A 15,961-nucleotide genomic window follows, 5' to 3' on the forward strand; every position below is an offset into this window, starting at 1 on the left:
TTGGAAAAATTGCTTTTTTCTTTCTTGGCCTCCCCTGCAAAATGAATGAGCTGTGTGTAGTTGTAGCTATGTTATTCTGTCTGATAACAAGGAAAAGAGAGGGCAGGCATTTGGTTTATGCCCAACAAAGGATTTAGCAATGTTTTATTATGCACTCCCCACTTGGCTGAGGTTGAATGGGCTTTATTTAAATTATCTTTGGACTGAACCAGGAGTGTAAGGGAGCAATTCAGAGTAAGAAGATGAACGGTTGCTTATTCAATCTGGCAAGAGATTGCATTTGTGAACAGGCTTTGATTTTTTTTAAAACTGCATGCTGAGGAAGAACCCCAGAGTGGAATTTTAATGGCGGAGATGGGTCATTCTAGTCTCCTGTGTAGGGGAAACTCCTGAGGCAAGCAAGAAGCAGTCTCCCAGTGCAAGGACACATTGCAGCCAAATGGTGCAATGCAGGGGCAGTGAGGGGTGTGGTGAACGTCCTGAGGGCCAGATAGCTAAGTCTGGAGGCCTACATCTGGCTCCCAGGCCAGAGGCTCCCCACCCCTGGTATAGGTGAAAACTGGATAACAGATCCTTTTAATAATACTGTCATCACTGATAGTCAGAGGCTCCCTGTCAGGCAGGGTTGAAGCTCTTTCTGGAGATAGAACCTTCGAACTACAGCTTTTCCCATCTAGTACTGGAGAGTGTAAATGACTAGAAAGCTTTTGGTGCCTGGGCAAACAGCAGCCTTTCCCCCCATTGAGGACTAGGAGAGTGTTGCCACCTCTTTCCTAACAGGCCTACGCCTCCACAATACTCTTCGCACATTGGGCGCAGAAGAATCTGAAAGGCAGTATATTACCCAAATATTCCCTGTTTTCAGTACTTGGAGAAATTAGGGAAGAGGGAGGTTGTCTGAAGGGTGGAAATGTGCTTAAATTAGAACTTGCAGTGGGACCAGAAACCATTGTGGCTATTCGGATTCCTATGGATAAAGTGGAACTTCTTGATAAATCAAAGTTGCAGCAAAATAAACAAAAAAGGGCTAGCTAGCACCCTGGGATTTATAAGGAAAAGCTTTCTAGGAGACAGCTGCTTGTGTCTCAACTCTCCCAATCCTCTTTTGGCCGACAGTCAGCAATAGCTAGTTATGGCTGAGGTATAGGGGCAGCCTCTGAATCTGGGAAGCATTTGCATGTGTTACTAGGACTGCATTGCTCACTGGCTGAAGGGCCTAACGGTGGATAACATACGAAAAAGGGTTGGGCGGGGAGGAGCTGCCCAGGGAGAAATTAGATATGCCTTTCCTTGGTAGGGCATGATTATACTCTCCACCCCACCCTTTGGGGTTCTTAAATTTGCTGGTGCAACTTGGTGCTTTTTGTTTTGCTTCTGTTGGCCTTAAACCCAGGCCCAAAATATCCCTCCCCCACTGCTCTTGCCTTTGCTGAGGTTCCAGGACTGGAATAAAGGGCGGGTGTCTGCCCAGCCAGCATGCAATGATGCTATTTGGGTTCAGTCCAGGAAGGCCAGTCAGAAGCCAGAAAAAAACTCCTGTTGGCGTCTCACATAGATTGGAGGGGCCTACAACAAAATGTTGCTGTGTGGAATGTTGCTGTTCAGGGTACCTGTCAGTGAACTGGGCCCCCTTTCTTGTAATTCCATTTCATTCCCATCTCCTATCCCCTTCCCCGCTTTGCCTCCTCATTTTCTGGGTCAGCTTTCTGCTCAGTGCTTATTGGGTTGTTCTCTGGGTTGTCCTTGTGGTGGTGGTTTTGGTACTTCTGCAGGCCTTAGGGTCCATATGTCTATTCCCACCCCCCACTCCCCGAAGTATGCCATCTGTGGGGAGGGTGTACTTCTGTTTTTGCTGTATAGGGATTGGCTATTGGAGAAGCAGTTAGCCATTGATATACTGTTTTGCAGCGATGGAATTTGCAGTCGTACCTCGGGAGTCAAACAGAATCCGTTCCTGAAGTCCGTTCGACTTCCAAATCAAGGCTTCTGATTGGCTGCAGGAAGCTCCTGCAGCCAATTGGAAGCCCCATCGGATGTTCGGGTTCCAAAAGAACATTCAAAAACCGGAACACTCACTTCTGGTTTTCAATCGTTCGGAAGCTGGAACGTTTAACTCCCAAGGCGTTTGGGAGCCAAGGTATGACTGCAATGGGATTTATACCCCAACGTACTCTGGAGTGCCCAGGCTCCCCATGTTAGCGGTATATAATATAGATCCTCATTGGCTTTTTATGATATGCTAATAAAATGCTGGCCAGGATGTCATGAGGAAGTGGGTGGGGGCTAATTAAATTTGTTGGGAGTAGGGGACTAGTTTATTCTTGGGAAGCAAAAAAAATTCTGCAGTTAGGAGAGTGGCTCAGCCAGATACCTTGTTGGCGTTAGTAAATATGACTCACAAAGACAAAAGGGTGCCAGTAGTGTCTGGAATGTGTTACGAATATGTAGAAACAAATGTGACTTCATCTTCACCTGTACGTGATCTCATGGAAATCTTTTGTAAGCGGGCCCATTGCAGAACAGAAAGCCTCCCCTAGCTGTGACATTGTCTAGGCCATTGTTAAGCTAGAGCTGATTCTTTTAAACCTATTTTAGTAATAACTTGCCTGGCAATTTATTGCAGCTGAGATATTTCTGGGCAAGGCTTCCTGCAGTTGAGCTGAAGTTTGTGTGAGTGTGCTTAATAGCTTCCATAGCACCAGTGCTTCTCCCTCACTTTTGCCTCTCGAATGGTGAGTTGCAAATACAGTATTGGAAGTCCAGAATAGCAACATGTCAGAGAGCAGTTAAGTTTAGTGATTTCTGATGCGGTAAGTGGGCTGAGGCAGATGGCTTATGAGGTCGTGTCCTTATCAATCTGAGTCGGCTTGCTTCTCTCTAAAATTGGCTCCCTCTCCATCGCACGTCTCTCCTGTCAGGCTTGCAGGGAACAGGGCTCGCTCCTGCGATGCAATCCTGTGCCCATCTCCTTAGAAGTAAGTCCCACTGTCTTTGATGGGGCTTAGCATGCGAAGGCTTGTAGCCTTATTCTAATATTGCCCACAACATCTTTAGCATGTTCTCTGCAGTGGCTTTTGGGCGTCTTCCCTCTCCAAGAAGTAGCCACAAGGAGAAACATGGGTGTGGGTGGGTGTTTCTGGAACACACGCTCAATTTGCGGACAATGACTGTGGGGACCATGAGTCCATGCACCCTAGAAGGTGCCCCAGTAAGATTTGCAGGGGTTCTGTGTGGTAGGTGATTGAGGACTTCTCTGTACAAGTGGTAAACCAAGAACAAACCTTGGTTACAGCTCATGGTTTGTCTGGCCCTAGTTTGGTTCTGGTAGCAGCAGAAGCAGCACTGTGGCTGCAATCTTTGCTTGGGAAACTTGCTCATTTGTGCTAAGCTGTGGTTTAGCACAGCATTTCATGAAAACTGAGCCAGGGTTTTACTACTCAATAATAATATTGGGCGGTATTATTATTGCTTGTTACCATGTTATGTATCTTTGTGTTTTTTACATTGTAAACTGCCCTGTGCTCCTAGGATGAAGGTTGCTATAGAAATTTAATAAATCTTAATAATAATAAATAAAACACTAATAATAATAATACAGTGAAAATTTTGCTTTTAAAAACTTCAACATGGAAGCAAGGCTTACTTTTGAAAAATCTGCTTTTAATTTTTAAAAAAATTAGTATCTCCTCTTCCCCCTCCTTCCCTGCCCCCACCTCACACTTTCCATTCTGATTTGAAGCTGAAAATCAAACTCTTTCCCTTTCCCCAAGAGCAACGTGTGTGGAAGGAAGCTATTTCACACATGGCAGAGGAAACGGTTAAAGCCGGTGGGCGGGGAAGGAGAAGCGATTGCAGTGGAACACACCATCGGAGCTCAGCCAATGGAGAGCCAGGGTGTGTGCCTGTCTAGCCTGTTTCATATATCTCTGCGGATCAGCGGGTGGGGGTTACTAGAAGTCAAACTGCTGGGAGACTGTGTCACTCTTAGAATGGGTTGGAGAGGAGGAAACGGATGAAGCTGGCCGTCCGGTCTTGAACTCTGTAGCAGTCATTCTTGCTAAAAAGGTGTTTTACAAGGGGATCTCCACAAGGGCATCCCCACTGTAGGGTGTGGACGCTCCTCCACTTTCTGCACCACTATCAAGCTATGTAGAGTTTATGGGGATTTTTTTTTTTAAGCCCAGGGGCAAGAGAAAGGCTATGCAAATACTGAGTATCTAGAAACAGTTCAGAATATCAGGACACTTGTGATTGTCCTACACACGTCACCTTTCCTTTCCGCGTCATGGGAATTGGCGTGCTGTGGGGCAAAATGCCCATGAGTCACATTAAAATAATTTCTCTCTTCCGTCTGCTTCCCTTGCCAGATGGAGGAAAGTAGTCTTGCACACACCCTGAGGGATGAATTTAATTTTTGGCCACATGGCTACAGCCCCCAAAAGAGAAATGAGATTCCTAAGAATTCTACCAGGATTGCCCATGCCTGTTTATTATTATTATTATTATTATGCCCACATAATATGCGCACAGAAACCTTTTTTAAAAAAGAAAAGAAAAACTAATTCAGACTTGCTCTCCACAATAGCTCTTGTTACCCTTGCACTCACTTAACAGTGGGGCAGTTCCTGCCCCACATAGTCCGTACAAATCCATGTGAAGCAAGACTGGTGGGCACAGCCCCCTAGCTATCGGTCACATGGCATCACAATGACATCAAGTGCAAAGAGCTTTGAAGTGCTAAAGTTGGGACTTCAAAGCTCCTTTCAAGGCGCTGCTAAAACTTGTTTTCCCAGGGGTTTCCATTCAAGTCCATCCTTGAATCAGGAAGGGGTTTGTCTGGAATCTTGCTCATTTCAGCTATACTGCTATGTTCCTGCATGAGAAACATTCATGCCCAGCCAGCACAGGATTTCTCCTCCCCCTCCTGCCCATCAGATAACTGAAGTCAGTTGAAGAATGGGTGGGCATTTTCTGGGGAAAGTTGCCTCTCAGACCAATTCAGACCCCCTGGAGAGCCAAGGTTGGCCTCCAAGCTGGAGGTTTTGAGAATGCAGAAAGTCCAAATGACAGTGCACACATTTCTAGTGTGTACAGTCCACAGAGAAGTCCTACACAAAGGCTTATTGAACCGAATGAGAACTGCACCGAGAGAACAGTAAATGTGTTCTTGCAAGGCTCCTCTTCATTTTAATGAGGCCTATGCAAGAGCACAGTCCCATTATAGGTTGTGTCTTCTAGATCTCTCTTGGCAACCTTGAGTTTAGTCATCAGAAGGTGTGTACATGTGTGTAACCCGGTGCCACTTTTGATTTTTGCCTCTGTGCATTAGCTAGCAAGTGAAAGGCAAGAAAAAGCCAGCCAGTCCTCCCCCAACCCAACCCTCCTGGATTGAGCATCCACTCTTCTCATGTTAGCCTCTGCTTTAGTGTTGAAGGGGGAGCTTTGCTTGGTTGGATCCCTACTCTCCATGCTTATTAGACTGGAAGAGCTGGGGAAAAGTTGACGAGTATTAGGCCAACTTCACTTGAGAGGAATATGGTTCTTCCTCCCCTGTCGGAGACACTGTGCCTCTGAATACCAGTTGCTGAAAACCACGGCAGAGGAGAGGGGTTGTTGTGCTCAGGTCTGGCTGGCTGGCTTGCTTCCTGCAGACAACTGTGAGACTGGGATGCTCGATTACTGGCTTGATCTAGCCGGCTTCTCTTACGTTCACCAGGTCCTTTCCTGTAGAAGGATTTAGCTGTTTCTCTCCTAGTGAATAAATGGATATCTTCCCCTTTGTTACTTCACCCCAATCCCCGCCCTCCGTCTCTATGTACTCCTCTGTCCTGTTGATAACGTATCCTTGCTACAGAGAATGTGCATACAGCAACGCACTCCGGTTTCCTGGAGGACCAGTGACACAAGAGGCGTTGAATGATAAAGACCTAGGTTTCCAGTTAAGGGCGAAAGCTGTAGCCCAAGTTGCCTATGTTGCAGGATACGCCACTGCTTTCCAGCATACCGCCTGCATTTCCCCCCTGGGTTTTTATTTGTTCTGGGGTGTATGTAGATCTTTAGCTTATTTGGGGGAGGAATTCTGAACATTGCCAGTTTTCCTTCTGTGAAATGCATATCTTGTGGAAATAAACCCACCTGAGTTGACTAGTTTGCAGAAATATTTGGCCTTTCAAGCCACACTTATTTATGCCAGTTTTCTGTGGCTTACAATAGGCTGGCGACCTACACCTAATTCTTTGTCACTGGATGGCCAAGTGGCTGTTTAAAAGTCTGCCTTATCATGTGGTAGATACACAAAGAAAGCCAGTTCACTTCTCTTTTCTGAGTGAGGGAGGTAGTGAATTCCTCTCTTTGGGTGGAGAAGGTGGCACTTTAGTTCCTCGGTTTAGCTTTCCTCGCCTCACACGCACAGCATGTAGACTTCCCCTGCCTCCCTTCCAGTCCTGCAAAATGCTTAGCTCCTCCTGAAGCAGACGGACCTTCTTGCCAAATCTCTGCTTTGTTGCTCACAACAGGTTCTAAAGCTCAGCAGGCCTGCCCCTGCTGCCTCATTGAGGGGGACTGTGTGATCAAAGCCCCACTGCACAAAACCTTACTCAGCTCTTTATGCTCTCTGGAACTTTGCCTCTTCTCTCTCTCTCTTGTTTCTCTGTCTCTCTCTCCTCCTACCCACCCAATCCCGCCCAAGTACTGACAAGCCTGGAATTATAAGCTTGTAGGACTGCAAGCTGAATATGAAGGTCATCTAATCCCTTGGAGCTGAACCAAGGGTTCTGACCATGAGGCGGGGCTCACAGGGATACATACCGCAGCCACAGAGTGAAGAGAATGACAATTATACTTGGCTTTGTTTCCAGTTGTCTTAGCGTTTCCCAAGGATTGTGTCAGTATTTGCTTCCTAAAAGTAGGCCGGTATAATTATCCTTCATGATTCAGGTCAGGGACTTGGATTTGGTGGCTTTTCCAAGGCGGCCTAGTAAGTTCACGACTGACATCAGCTTTAACTCCTCCGTGGTAATGAGAACTGCTGTGGCCCCCAGCAGCCATTGAAAGGAACAGGAAGGTGAAAACCCTGTTAGGCCAAGACCAATAGAACTTCTACAGAGGTGGTCAATGGACTACGTCCCTTGCATTTAAAACCAGACGAATTCGTATCAAATTATACTTTTTCTCTTCCTTTTCCTCTCTCCGAACCCCAAACTATATCAGGTTTTTCTCATCTTGCTTCAATTTTCAACAGGATTATATTCTCCACTCCTTTTGCTGTGATCTCCTACTTCCTGATATGGTTTGTGCCCGACATCTCTCAAGGCCAAGTGATGTGGTATCTCTTCTTCTACTGCATCTTCCAGACCCTCGTGACAGTGAGTCCCTCATCTTCTTGTGCACAGCCTGCATTTTGCTTTTGAGCAAGGGTGGGAAACTTCCAGCCCACAGGCCAGATTTGGCCCACAAGGCCATTTCCCTCAAAACTGCACCTCATTTAGCTCACACCCGACATCATATGGGATGTGGCCAGACCAGCTGCGGAACTGAATTCCCTGTGGGGCAACTTGATCGTATATCGCCAATGCCTGCAGAAAGTGGCTTTGCCAGTTCTCTGCTTAGTGTGCTTTGCGAAACGTAGGCCTGGCAGAGCCCTTGCAATGTACTTACCGAGTGCAAGAGTTCCTTCCTTCAGTTGGCACTGCTAGCAGAGGGACTCGGGAGCAGTTTCACCAGCAATATGTCATTGAGTGAAACCGCCATCCCACCCTGCCCTCATACGATGGAGAGGGAGGAACAAGCTGTATTGCTGAGGCTCCAATACAGCTTGTTCCTCCCTCTGCATCTTTAAACTGCACAGCTGCCCTTGCCTCAGTTGAGCAGTTAAAGGAGCCCCCAGTCGGGTGCTGGCTCCCGCAAGCCAATGGTGGCTCTGTGAAACTGCTCACCTGAGGGGAGCGTGGTTGCCACTCCCCACAACGAGCAGTTAAAAGAGCCCTGATGGTATGGCCACTTGTGCGCGCGCCCCAGGGTTGTCTCAGCGGTATCTCCCCCCAGCTGAGCAGTTCAAACAAGCTGCATTGTCCCAGCCTGCGAGCCTGGGTGAAGCCGCCTTGGCTGTCAAGGTGAGAGCTGGGGCAGTTTTACCTAGTGTCTCTTGGGCAAAGGCCAATGCATCTTCTTTTCCCAACATCACGGTATATCGCCAAACCACAATGTTCGGCTGGTGATACAGCGCAATGTTGAAAAGCTGATATCGCCCAGCCCTAATCTTAAATAATAAAACTGAACAAGTGTGCACCGTATGAAGGTGTGTGTATGTTGGTTTTGTTTGCCTCTAAGCACCAGGCCCTCAGCAGGTCCGTGAGCCATTGGCTGCCTGTCTGCAGTGACTGCACCACAGAGCAGGTTGGGGGGGGTGCTTCAGAAACCGAATATGCTACTGGCCCCTGGCACACGGGGGGGGGGGGGGGATGCCAGCCCACCACATCAGATAGTTTGAGAAATGCTGATGTAAAACTTTCTGTAAATGGGAAAAGTCTAGTCTAGTACCATTGAGAAGGATTTAAGGCCCTTTCTAGCTAGGCATGTGCTTGCCACATGTTGTTGTGTCTCTTGGTCTGGTTTTCATATTTAAATGCCTGAGGAGGAGGGGTTCCTGCTTGCCACAAGATGGGATCCTGGTAGATCTAGACAATGGAAGTTGGGCAGATTTTGAGTTACGCTCTATTTTTGCTGGTTGAGCAGTCTCTAAAAGTTACCCTATCTTATTTTGAGGGCTTGGCCTGTCCAGTAGGGAGTTTATCCTCTTCAGGTTGAGAAGCTTGGCACGCGTCAGGCCCCGAAGCCTTGCTTAACTCTTCTTCTACATCACCCCATCCCCACCACACCCTCCTAAAATAGCATCCACTTCGCATTCGCTTCTCCTTTTGTATATTGTAATTGCAGGTTGGACAAGGGTATGTGTAGTCTGACTTCCTTATTTGCTTGTTCTCCTCTGCAGTGTTTCCATGTTCCGTACTCGGCCCTCACCATGTTCATTAGCAGGGAGCAGAGTGAGCGAGATTCCGCCACTGCCTACCGTAAGAACCGCCACTTCCTTGAATGTTGAAATGCTTCGGCTCCTTTCATTTAAGAGTCTGTCTACTCCTTCCCCCCACCCCCTGACCTCTTGCCCCAGCTAATTGTGTTTTAACTGTGAATTGCTGGGACTTCAGCATGAAATTTGCTCATATGCCCCGCACAGTTGCATGTGGAGGCTTGAAATTTTGGGTGTGTGCCTCTGGTTGCTATGGCTGGAGGTCTATATGCTTGCTGATGATGGAGCGTCATCGTTGTTACGTGCAGTAAGGTGTGCATTTGAGTGGAAGCAACTTGCTGAAAAGGGGAGAGACTTTTCAGGCTGTTCCTGTCTACTTTGGAGTGTTTACTTAAGACAGGAAGAACACACCTTTGCAAAGCTTGTGCTCAGTGCTTAATGATCGTGGATGAATTGTGCAGGACAGTTTGGAAAACGCAGGGCAGGAGCATTCAAAAGATTTTTTTCCCCAATGGAAATTGGACATTAAGATTCCCGGGTTGTGAATAATTAGCTTTTCAGAAATCTCTCCTCTCATCATATCTGTACAGGTGGTCTATTTGTCCCACACTTCTGCTCTCTCCCAAATTTCAGGAAGTTCAGCACTGTTAAGTTCCTTGGAATGGATGCAAATCAGCCTCTCATTACAAAAATAAATATTTGCATTGATCTGGGGCTGTTCTGCACATTACTCAGCCCCAGATCAATAGAACTATGGGGCAGTAGAACTCTGGCTGTGCCACTTAGAAAGGTAGGGGGCATGTTATGGGGAGGGAATTCACATGCCTCACTTGCAATCTTCCAATATGCAATAAAGTAGGCCACTCAATTTTTCACATGGGGGAGCATTAAAAATTAAATTCTTCGCTCCCACTACAGTGGTAATGTCCAGATTTTACCTCTTAATATGTAGAAGAGTTATTTTCAACAATTTTAATAATCCCAGGAAACTGTTGGGAGATGACTAAATATCTTTTGCAAAATAGGCTCCGTTGCTAAGTGGGTTAAACCAGAAATGGGCTTGTTTAGCCAACTTGTGACGGTTAAACTTGTTGGGCGAGCTAGGTTTTCATATGCCATTCTGGTCAAGACTGGCTCAACAGTACACTTATTAGCCCTAACCACCGCTTGTGCATCCCTTTCCTGCAGGCATGACGGTGGAAGTGCTTGGGACCGTCCTGGGAACAGCCATCCAAGGGCAAATTGTGGGCAAAGTGGGCACGCCTTGCATTCCAGACCCGCTCTTGTTGAACATTGGCAATACTTCTTCAGTGGCCATGGAAGAGGTCAACATCACCCATGACACTGGCTCACTCACGGACACGGTACAGATCCCTTTTGAGCATTCCCTAATCCCACTTGTTTGGGATAATATAGTAAGGGGTTTAGCTGAAGCCCATGGCTGCAGAGCTGGGCTGGAGAGAGAACTCTTCCTCCTCCTGCTTCTTCGTCAAGAAGACCGTCTAGTAGCCAGGCTGAATACGCACTGATGCTCCCGGTTCGGAGGGGGCAGCATGCCTCCAAATGCCAACTGCTAGGCAGCAGCAAAAGGAGGGAGATCTCTTGGCTACATGTCTTGTTTGTGGGCTTCCCAGAGACACATATTTGGCCACAGTGTGGAACAGGATGATGGACTACAAAAGGGATGGGAAATTTGCATCTCTCCAGCTTGTTGGGCTCTCAGCCCCAACCAAAACACTCAGTGATGGTGGTTAATGGGAGTTGTAGTCCAGTAACATCTGAAGTGCCACAGGTTCCCCATCCTTGGACCAGATGAACCTTTGGGTTCTTAACATTCTTATGCTATCACCCCAGGGTTTTTTTGCCCTGATTACATTGAACTTTGCCATAGGACCATTCTTAACTGGAGGTGCAGCAATCAAACCTGATGCTGTTTCTTGATGCTTTAATACTGCCCTCCCATTGAATTCCGGATCAGTTTATATGAAAGGAAAGCTACACTTTCATCTCAGCCTGTTTATAGTGCAAATTTAATGCTTAATGTGCTTTGGGCAAAGAGCAAAATACAGATATAATAATAATTAAAAGCTGTTGGGTTTTTCTGGAATGGTGACTTTTGTTTTACTCCATTGTCAGGCAAGCATATGATGGCCTGTTTTGCACGTCACACCATGCCAAACCATGACTTAGCAAGAGCATAGAGGCTTCAGGCGAACCACAAGCTGTAATCAAGGTTTGCCCTATGGTTTACAGCTTAAGTTCTGTTTGGAAGCACTGACTAAACCATAAGCCCAGACTTGGAGAAACACGCCAAGCCATGGCTTAGCTCAGCACTTCGCAACTCCCAGAGCAGCCAGGGAGAAGCAAAGCCGCCACAATCTCCTCTCCTGATGCCCACATGCTCATGCGTTTGTGCCAAGCCATTCTGGAAAACATCACCTCTCATCTGGATGTGCCATCTTTGTCTCCCACCCCCCACCCCAACCTTGTTTCCTATCCTTGTGCAGAGAAATGCCTACATGATCGCAGCCGGTGTCATCGGTGGGATATATATTCTTTGTGCTATCGTCTTATCTGTGGGTGTTCGAGAAAGACGAGGTGAGCAAGAAGGACAGCTTAAGTGACCTCTTCAAAGTGGGTGGAGGGGGTGGGCTCCAAAAGGAAAAGGCCAGGCATAATCTGCCAAGAAATCAACTTGCTTGTGACAAAGATGGATGCAAGTTGAGTAGTGCAGAATTCATACTGGCTCCCAAAGGAACCTGCCTTTTACTTCATCTAGCTGAGTATTATTGTTGTTGTTGTTTTATTATTATTATTATTATTAAACTGCTTAACACCGTAGTGTCTATTCTGACTGCCAGCAGCGCTCCACTGTTTTTGACGGGGTGTTTTTTCCCAGCCCAACCTGGAGATGCTAGGAACTGAACCTGCAACCTGTTTAATGCGAACTGTGTGCTCTGGCACTGAGCTAGGTCCTCCTCCCATTACTTACACAGACCTATTTTAAATATGTAACAACCAAACCATGGTTTGGCTTTCATAAGCGTATTTCCACTCACATGCATTCCTCTTCTGTTCCACCCACCTCATACTTCCAATTCATAGAGTTTTTTCTGGTTTGAGAGAACTAGGATTATCCATGAAACATTCTGTGCACTTCTAATGTGCTGTATAAGCATCTGATCTCTCCCCCCCCCCCCACTAGAAAAAGGAGACATGCTTTCTTATTTTCTTCCCATTGGGCATGTAATCAGGCTGGTTTGATAGTTGCAAAATAATCTACTCCTTGCCTCTTAGGGATGGATGTCCTTATTGTGCCTCTTTGTACATGGGCCAATCCCTTTTAATACATGGGCTGACTTCAAGGAAGCAAATGACACACAGGGCAAGAATTTCCATTGCAAGAATTTCCCGTTGCATAAACCAAGCGTCACCTACGTAACTCCAGCTCCTTGTGGAAAAGCCCCTGACTTTTGCTGGTTGAAACCAGCCATTGGGGAGGGAAACTGGCTCTTGCGATCTTTGTTCTGCATTCTCAAAGGCCTCCTTGTCACTCAAGTTCCTCTTGAGGTTTTTAATCCACTCAGCCTCAAGGTGTGCTAGAGGCCACGTTTGCAGGGGGCTTATCAAAGGAATCACCCACAGCTATGAAATATTGTCCCTCTTCTTAGATAACTAGGCCTATCATCACCCAAACACTCCACATTCGTGAAATGATAATTAGCCAGCTTTGAAGGGGAAGTCCTGCCAGGGTCTTGCAATCCATCTGTCAACAGTCCTAAACTTATGATCGAGAGGAGGTTTTACTGACAAGGAGATTTCCCTGATAGGTTTGCTTGCTTGCTTTTTCTTTCCCCTCACTGCCCCAATGTGATGTAATAGAGTCCTGGACAAATTGTAAAATAGACTTGTTAGCCTAAATACAGTTGTTCCTTGGTTTTCGAACAGCCTAGTTGTCAAACGTTTTGGCTCCCGAACACCGCAAACCCGGAAGTGACTGTTGCAGTTTGCGAACTATTTTTGGAAGCCAAACGTCCAAATGCCTGCAGCCAATCAGAAGCTGTGCTTTGGTTTCTGAACGTTTTGGAAGTCAAACAGACTTCCGGAACGGATTCTGTTGAACTTCCAAGGTACAACTGTAGTGAGTAGGACTGAGGGGGAATATATATCCAAAATATGCAAATAATGGAAGTATGAAAGAGCAAGCGCCTTGGCTATCAGAATATATTGCAAAGGCATGGAAATTCCCTTTGCCGTATTCCACCCGAAAGGTTTAAAGCTCTGGTTTTAAGCTGCTAAACTGGAACTTAATGGAAGTTCCCAGGTTCAATCCCTGGCATCCCCATGTAGGGTTGGGAGGGAAACCTGGACCCCAGGAGAGCCACTACCAGTCAGTGTGGACAATACTGATCTAGAAGGACCCCTGGTCTGACTCAGCAGTTTCCTGTGTTCCTAATTCATTTGCAGACTTGAGCTTATGGGAACTGGGAACGATTTGCTCACTGCAGAAAAGAAGTTGTCTTTCTCTATGCCTTTGCAAATTCATTACCGTTCTCTGTAGTACTGTGAGATACCTTATTTTCTAATCCACGTACATGGCATTCTGAGGGCTGCCCCTTCTTGCTTTCTCTCTCTCGCTAAAATGCAGCAACACATAATTCAATTCCACAGTAGGGTGGATATATGGTAGGATCTGATAGCGGGGGGTCAGTGTTTACCTCTTAGGAGATGACAGCCACTAGCCCTTATACAGCAATGATTCTGTGGGAAGCATGTTAGGGAGGTGGCTGAGCAATTTTTTCCTTGGCTTGGCCTTGGGCTCCTTGCTCCTCATAGCCAGATCCTAAAACCAGGAGCAAAATGATGAAATGACACAAAACAAGTTAAATAATGAAGGCATTGTAAAGCATTCGTTCACAGCATTTTATTTTGCATTCAAATTTATTTATGGTATTTATGTATTGCCCAACTAACCGGTGTCCACTAGACAATTCACTAAATCAAATAAGTATATAAGAATCAAAACAAAATTTGCACCAGCACAAGATTAGCATGAAAGTGGTGTAAGGCCTGTCTGAAGATGCTTTGATGGGAAATAACTTGACCTAGTGCTTCTGTTTTGCTCCCCGCAGAGTCTTCCGATCTCCAACCAGAGCCAGTTTCCTTCTTCCAAAGCTTGAAGCTGGTGATGAACTATGGCCCCTACGTCAAGCTGATCGCTGGCTTACTCTTTAGCTCTCTGGCCTTTATGGTAAGGAAACCATCTTTTACACGCACACACCCCTCCCGGTGATAAATGCACCGTTGCTACCCAGCTTCAGAGGTAGGGTCCTTTCTCTCCCCCAACTGAGCTGAGGTCTGCCTGTTTGAGGCCTCCCCGCTCCACCTTGGTGACCTTCTCTCCCTGAGAAGAACAGAAGTTCCCAGTTGAGCACAGAATTTCCATTTCCCCGAGTGCTTAGAACATTGTTGTTTCCTTGATGGGGAAATCCTATTCCTGAAATCCACCACAACACCTAGCCAGGTGGCACTTGGGATTTGCATCGGTGAGCCCTGTGTGGAATTTGCTTGTTCCTATGTCATGGGCTGCCTTGACCACCTCTATTTAAGATGATGATTTTTTATGATATCTCCAGCCGGCCAGCCGGTTGGCTGAATTAATTAATTAATATTCTGCCCTTCATCCAAAGATTACAGGCTGGTTTATTTCATTGCAGCCTTCAGACTTACTGTTTTCCCTCCCTTGCCATGTGGATTCTTTCCAGGTTGGCAAAATAAAATGCAAGCCTTACAGTATTTGTCAACTTTGCTGGGACCCTATGTTGGGATTGCTAGCTAAGAAGTCAGGCATAAGGCTGGATTGCCTAGTATAGGTCATGACACGGAGAGCCGTGTGCTGTTTTAGACAGAATAGACTGGTTCAGGAGTATTCTTATTAAAAAGGGAATAAGTTATAATAACCATAATCTGCCAGAATGGTTTTTACGACAACTGTTGTTGGAACTCTTTCCAGAAATGGAGACAAAACACCCACAAAATCTGAGTTAAGAGTGAAACCTGGTGCATTTAGTTCAGTAATACCCTGGTTGCCTTTTGGAAACCTGAGTTGGTAATAGGAATGCCACAAATTGTTAAACTTGATCAGAGACCCACAGAGAAGCGTGTTGTGTGTCCTAGTGTGTCTCCTGTTTCCTTGAAAACAAGCGTGGTGTTAGAAGCCAGATTGCAAAAGAAGAATAACATTTTAGTTCCCATTGAGTTGATGGCACTTTTCTGACTAGCTTTGGGGAAGGACCACTCAGCTCTGTTTCTATCAGTAATACAAGATAGCGTCCTAAACTGAGCAAATGACAAGGTAAATAAGTTTGAAACAGGCAACTATATGGCAGAACCCAGGGCAAGATGTCTACTAGCTAGAATGTTAATGCATACTAAGGCCTCATATTAAGGACTAAGGTTTAACAAAAAGAGTGCTATGAAATGGGCTGCCCTCAAAAGGAGGAGCAGAGGAAAACAGCTGGGCCTAATGAATGAACTCAGACCTAGATCTATTTCTGGATTATAGACACATTGGTATAGAAGCAATCACCAGACAAAGCTGAAGAACTTTACCAGAGGGTGTCTATGGGTCCATAATACCAGATTCTTGCTAAAGAGGCAAACTTCTTAACCTTTCCTGGAATCTGCCCTAGTAGCAACAAGCTGCAACAGCACCAATGCTGAACTTGCTCCTTGGCTGAATACTTCTCATTTAGCTTTTTTTTTTACTTCCAGCTCAATTGTGAATAGTGACTTTTATTCTCTGGCCTTGGGGAATCTGCTGAATTCTTCCACTTTTGTTAGCCTTCCTTCCCCTTCACTGTGGCAGTCATCCAGTAGCCTTCTCGTCTTTTTCTCTCCCTCCTCCACACACACACACACACACACACACACACA

General features: G+C 46.2%; 1 protein-coding gene across 2 annotated transcripts in view; it reads left to right on the forward strand.

The window, feature by feature from the left end:
- Positions 1–15,961, forward strand: part of MFSD2A (MFSD2 lysolipid transporter A, lysophospholipid) — a 34,604-nt gene that overhangs the window by 6,573 nt on the left and 12,070 nt on the right. For both annotated transcript variants that reach the window (XM_028738907.2, XM_028738908.2), the window contains 5 exons: positions 7,241–7,364; positions 8,990–9,068; positions 10,214–10,389; positions 11,533–11,623; positions 14,158–14,276. In XM_028738907.2, the coding sequence (XP_028594740.2) occupies positions 7,241–7,364; positions 8,990–9,068; positions 10,214–10,389; positions 11,533–11,623; positions 14,158–14,276 (589 nt within the window). The remainder of the gene's footprint in view (positions 1–7,240; positions 7,365–8,989; positions 9,069–10,213; positions 10,390–11,532; positions 11,624–14,157; positions 14,277–15,961) is intronic.

This window comes from Podarcis muralis, chromosome 7 (assembly GCF_964188315.1).
Source record: "Podarcis muralis chromosome 7, rPodMur119.hap1.1, whole genome shotgun sequence".
NCBI classification, from domain to species: domain Eukaryota; kingdom Metazoa; phylum Chordata; class Lepidosauria; order Squamata; family Lacertidae; genus Podarcis; species Podarcis muralis.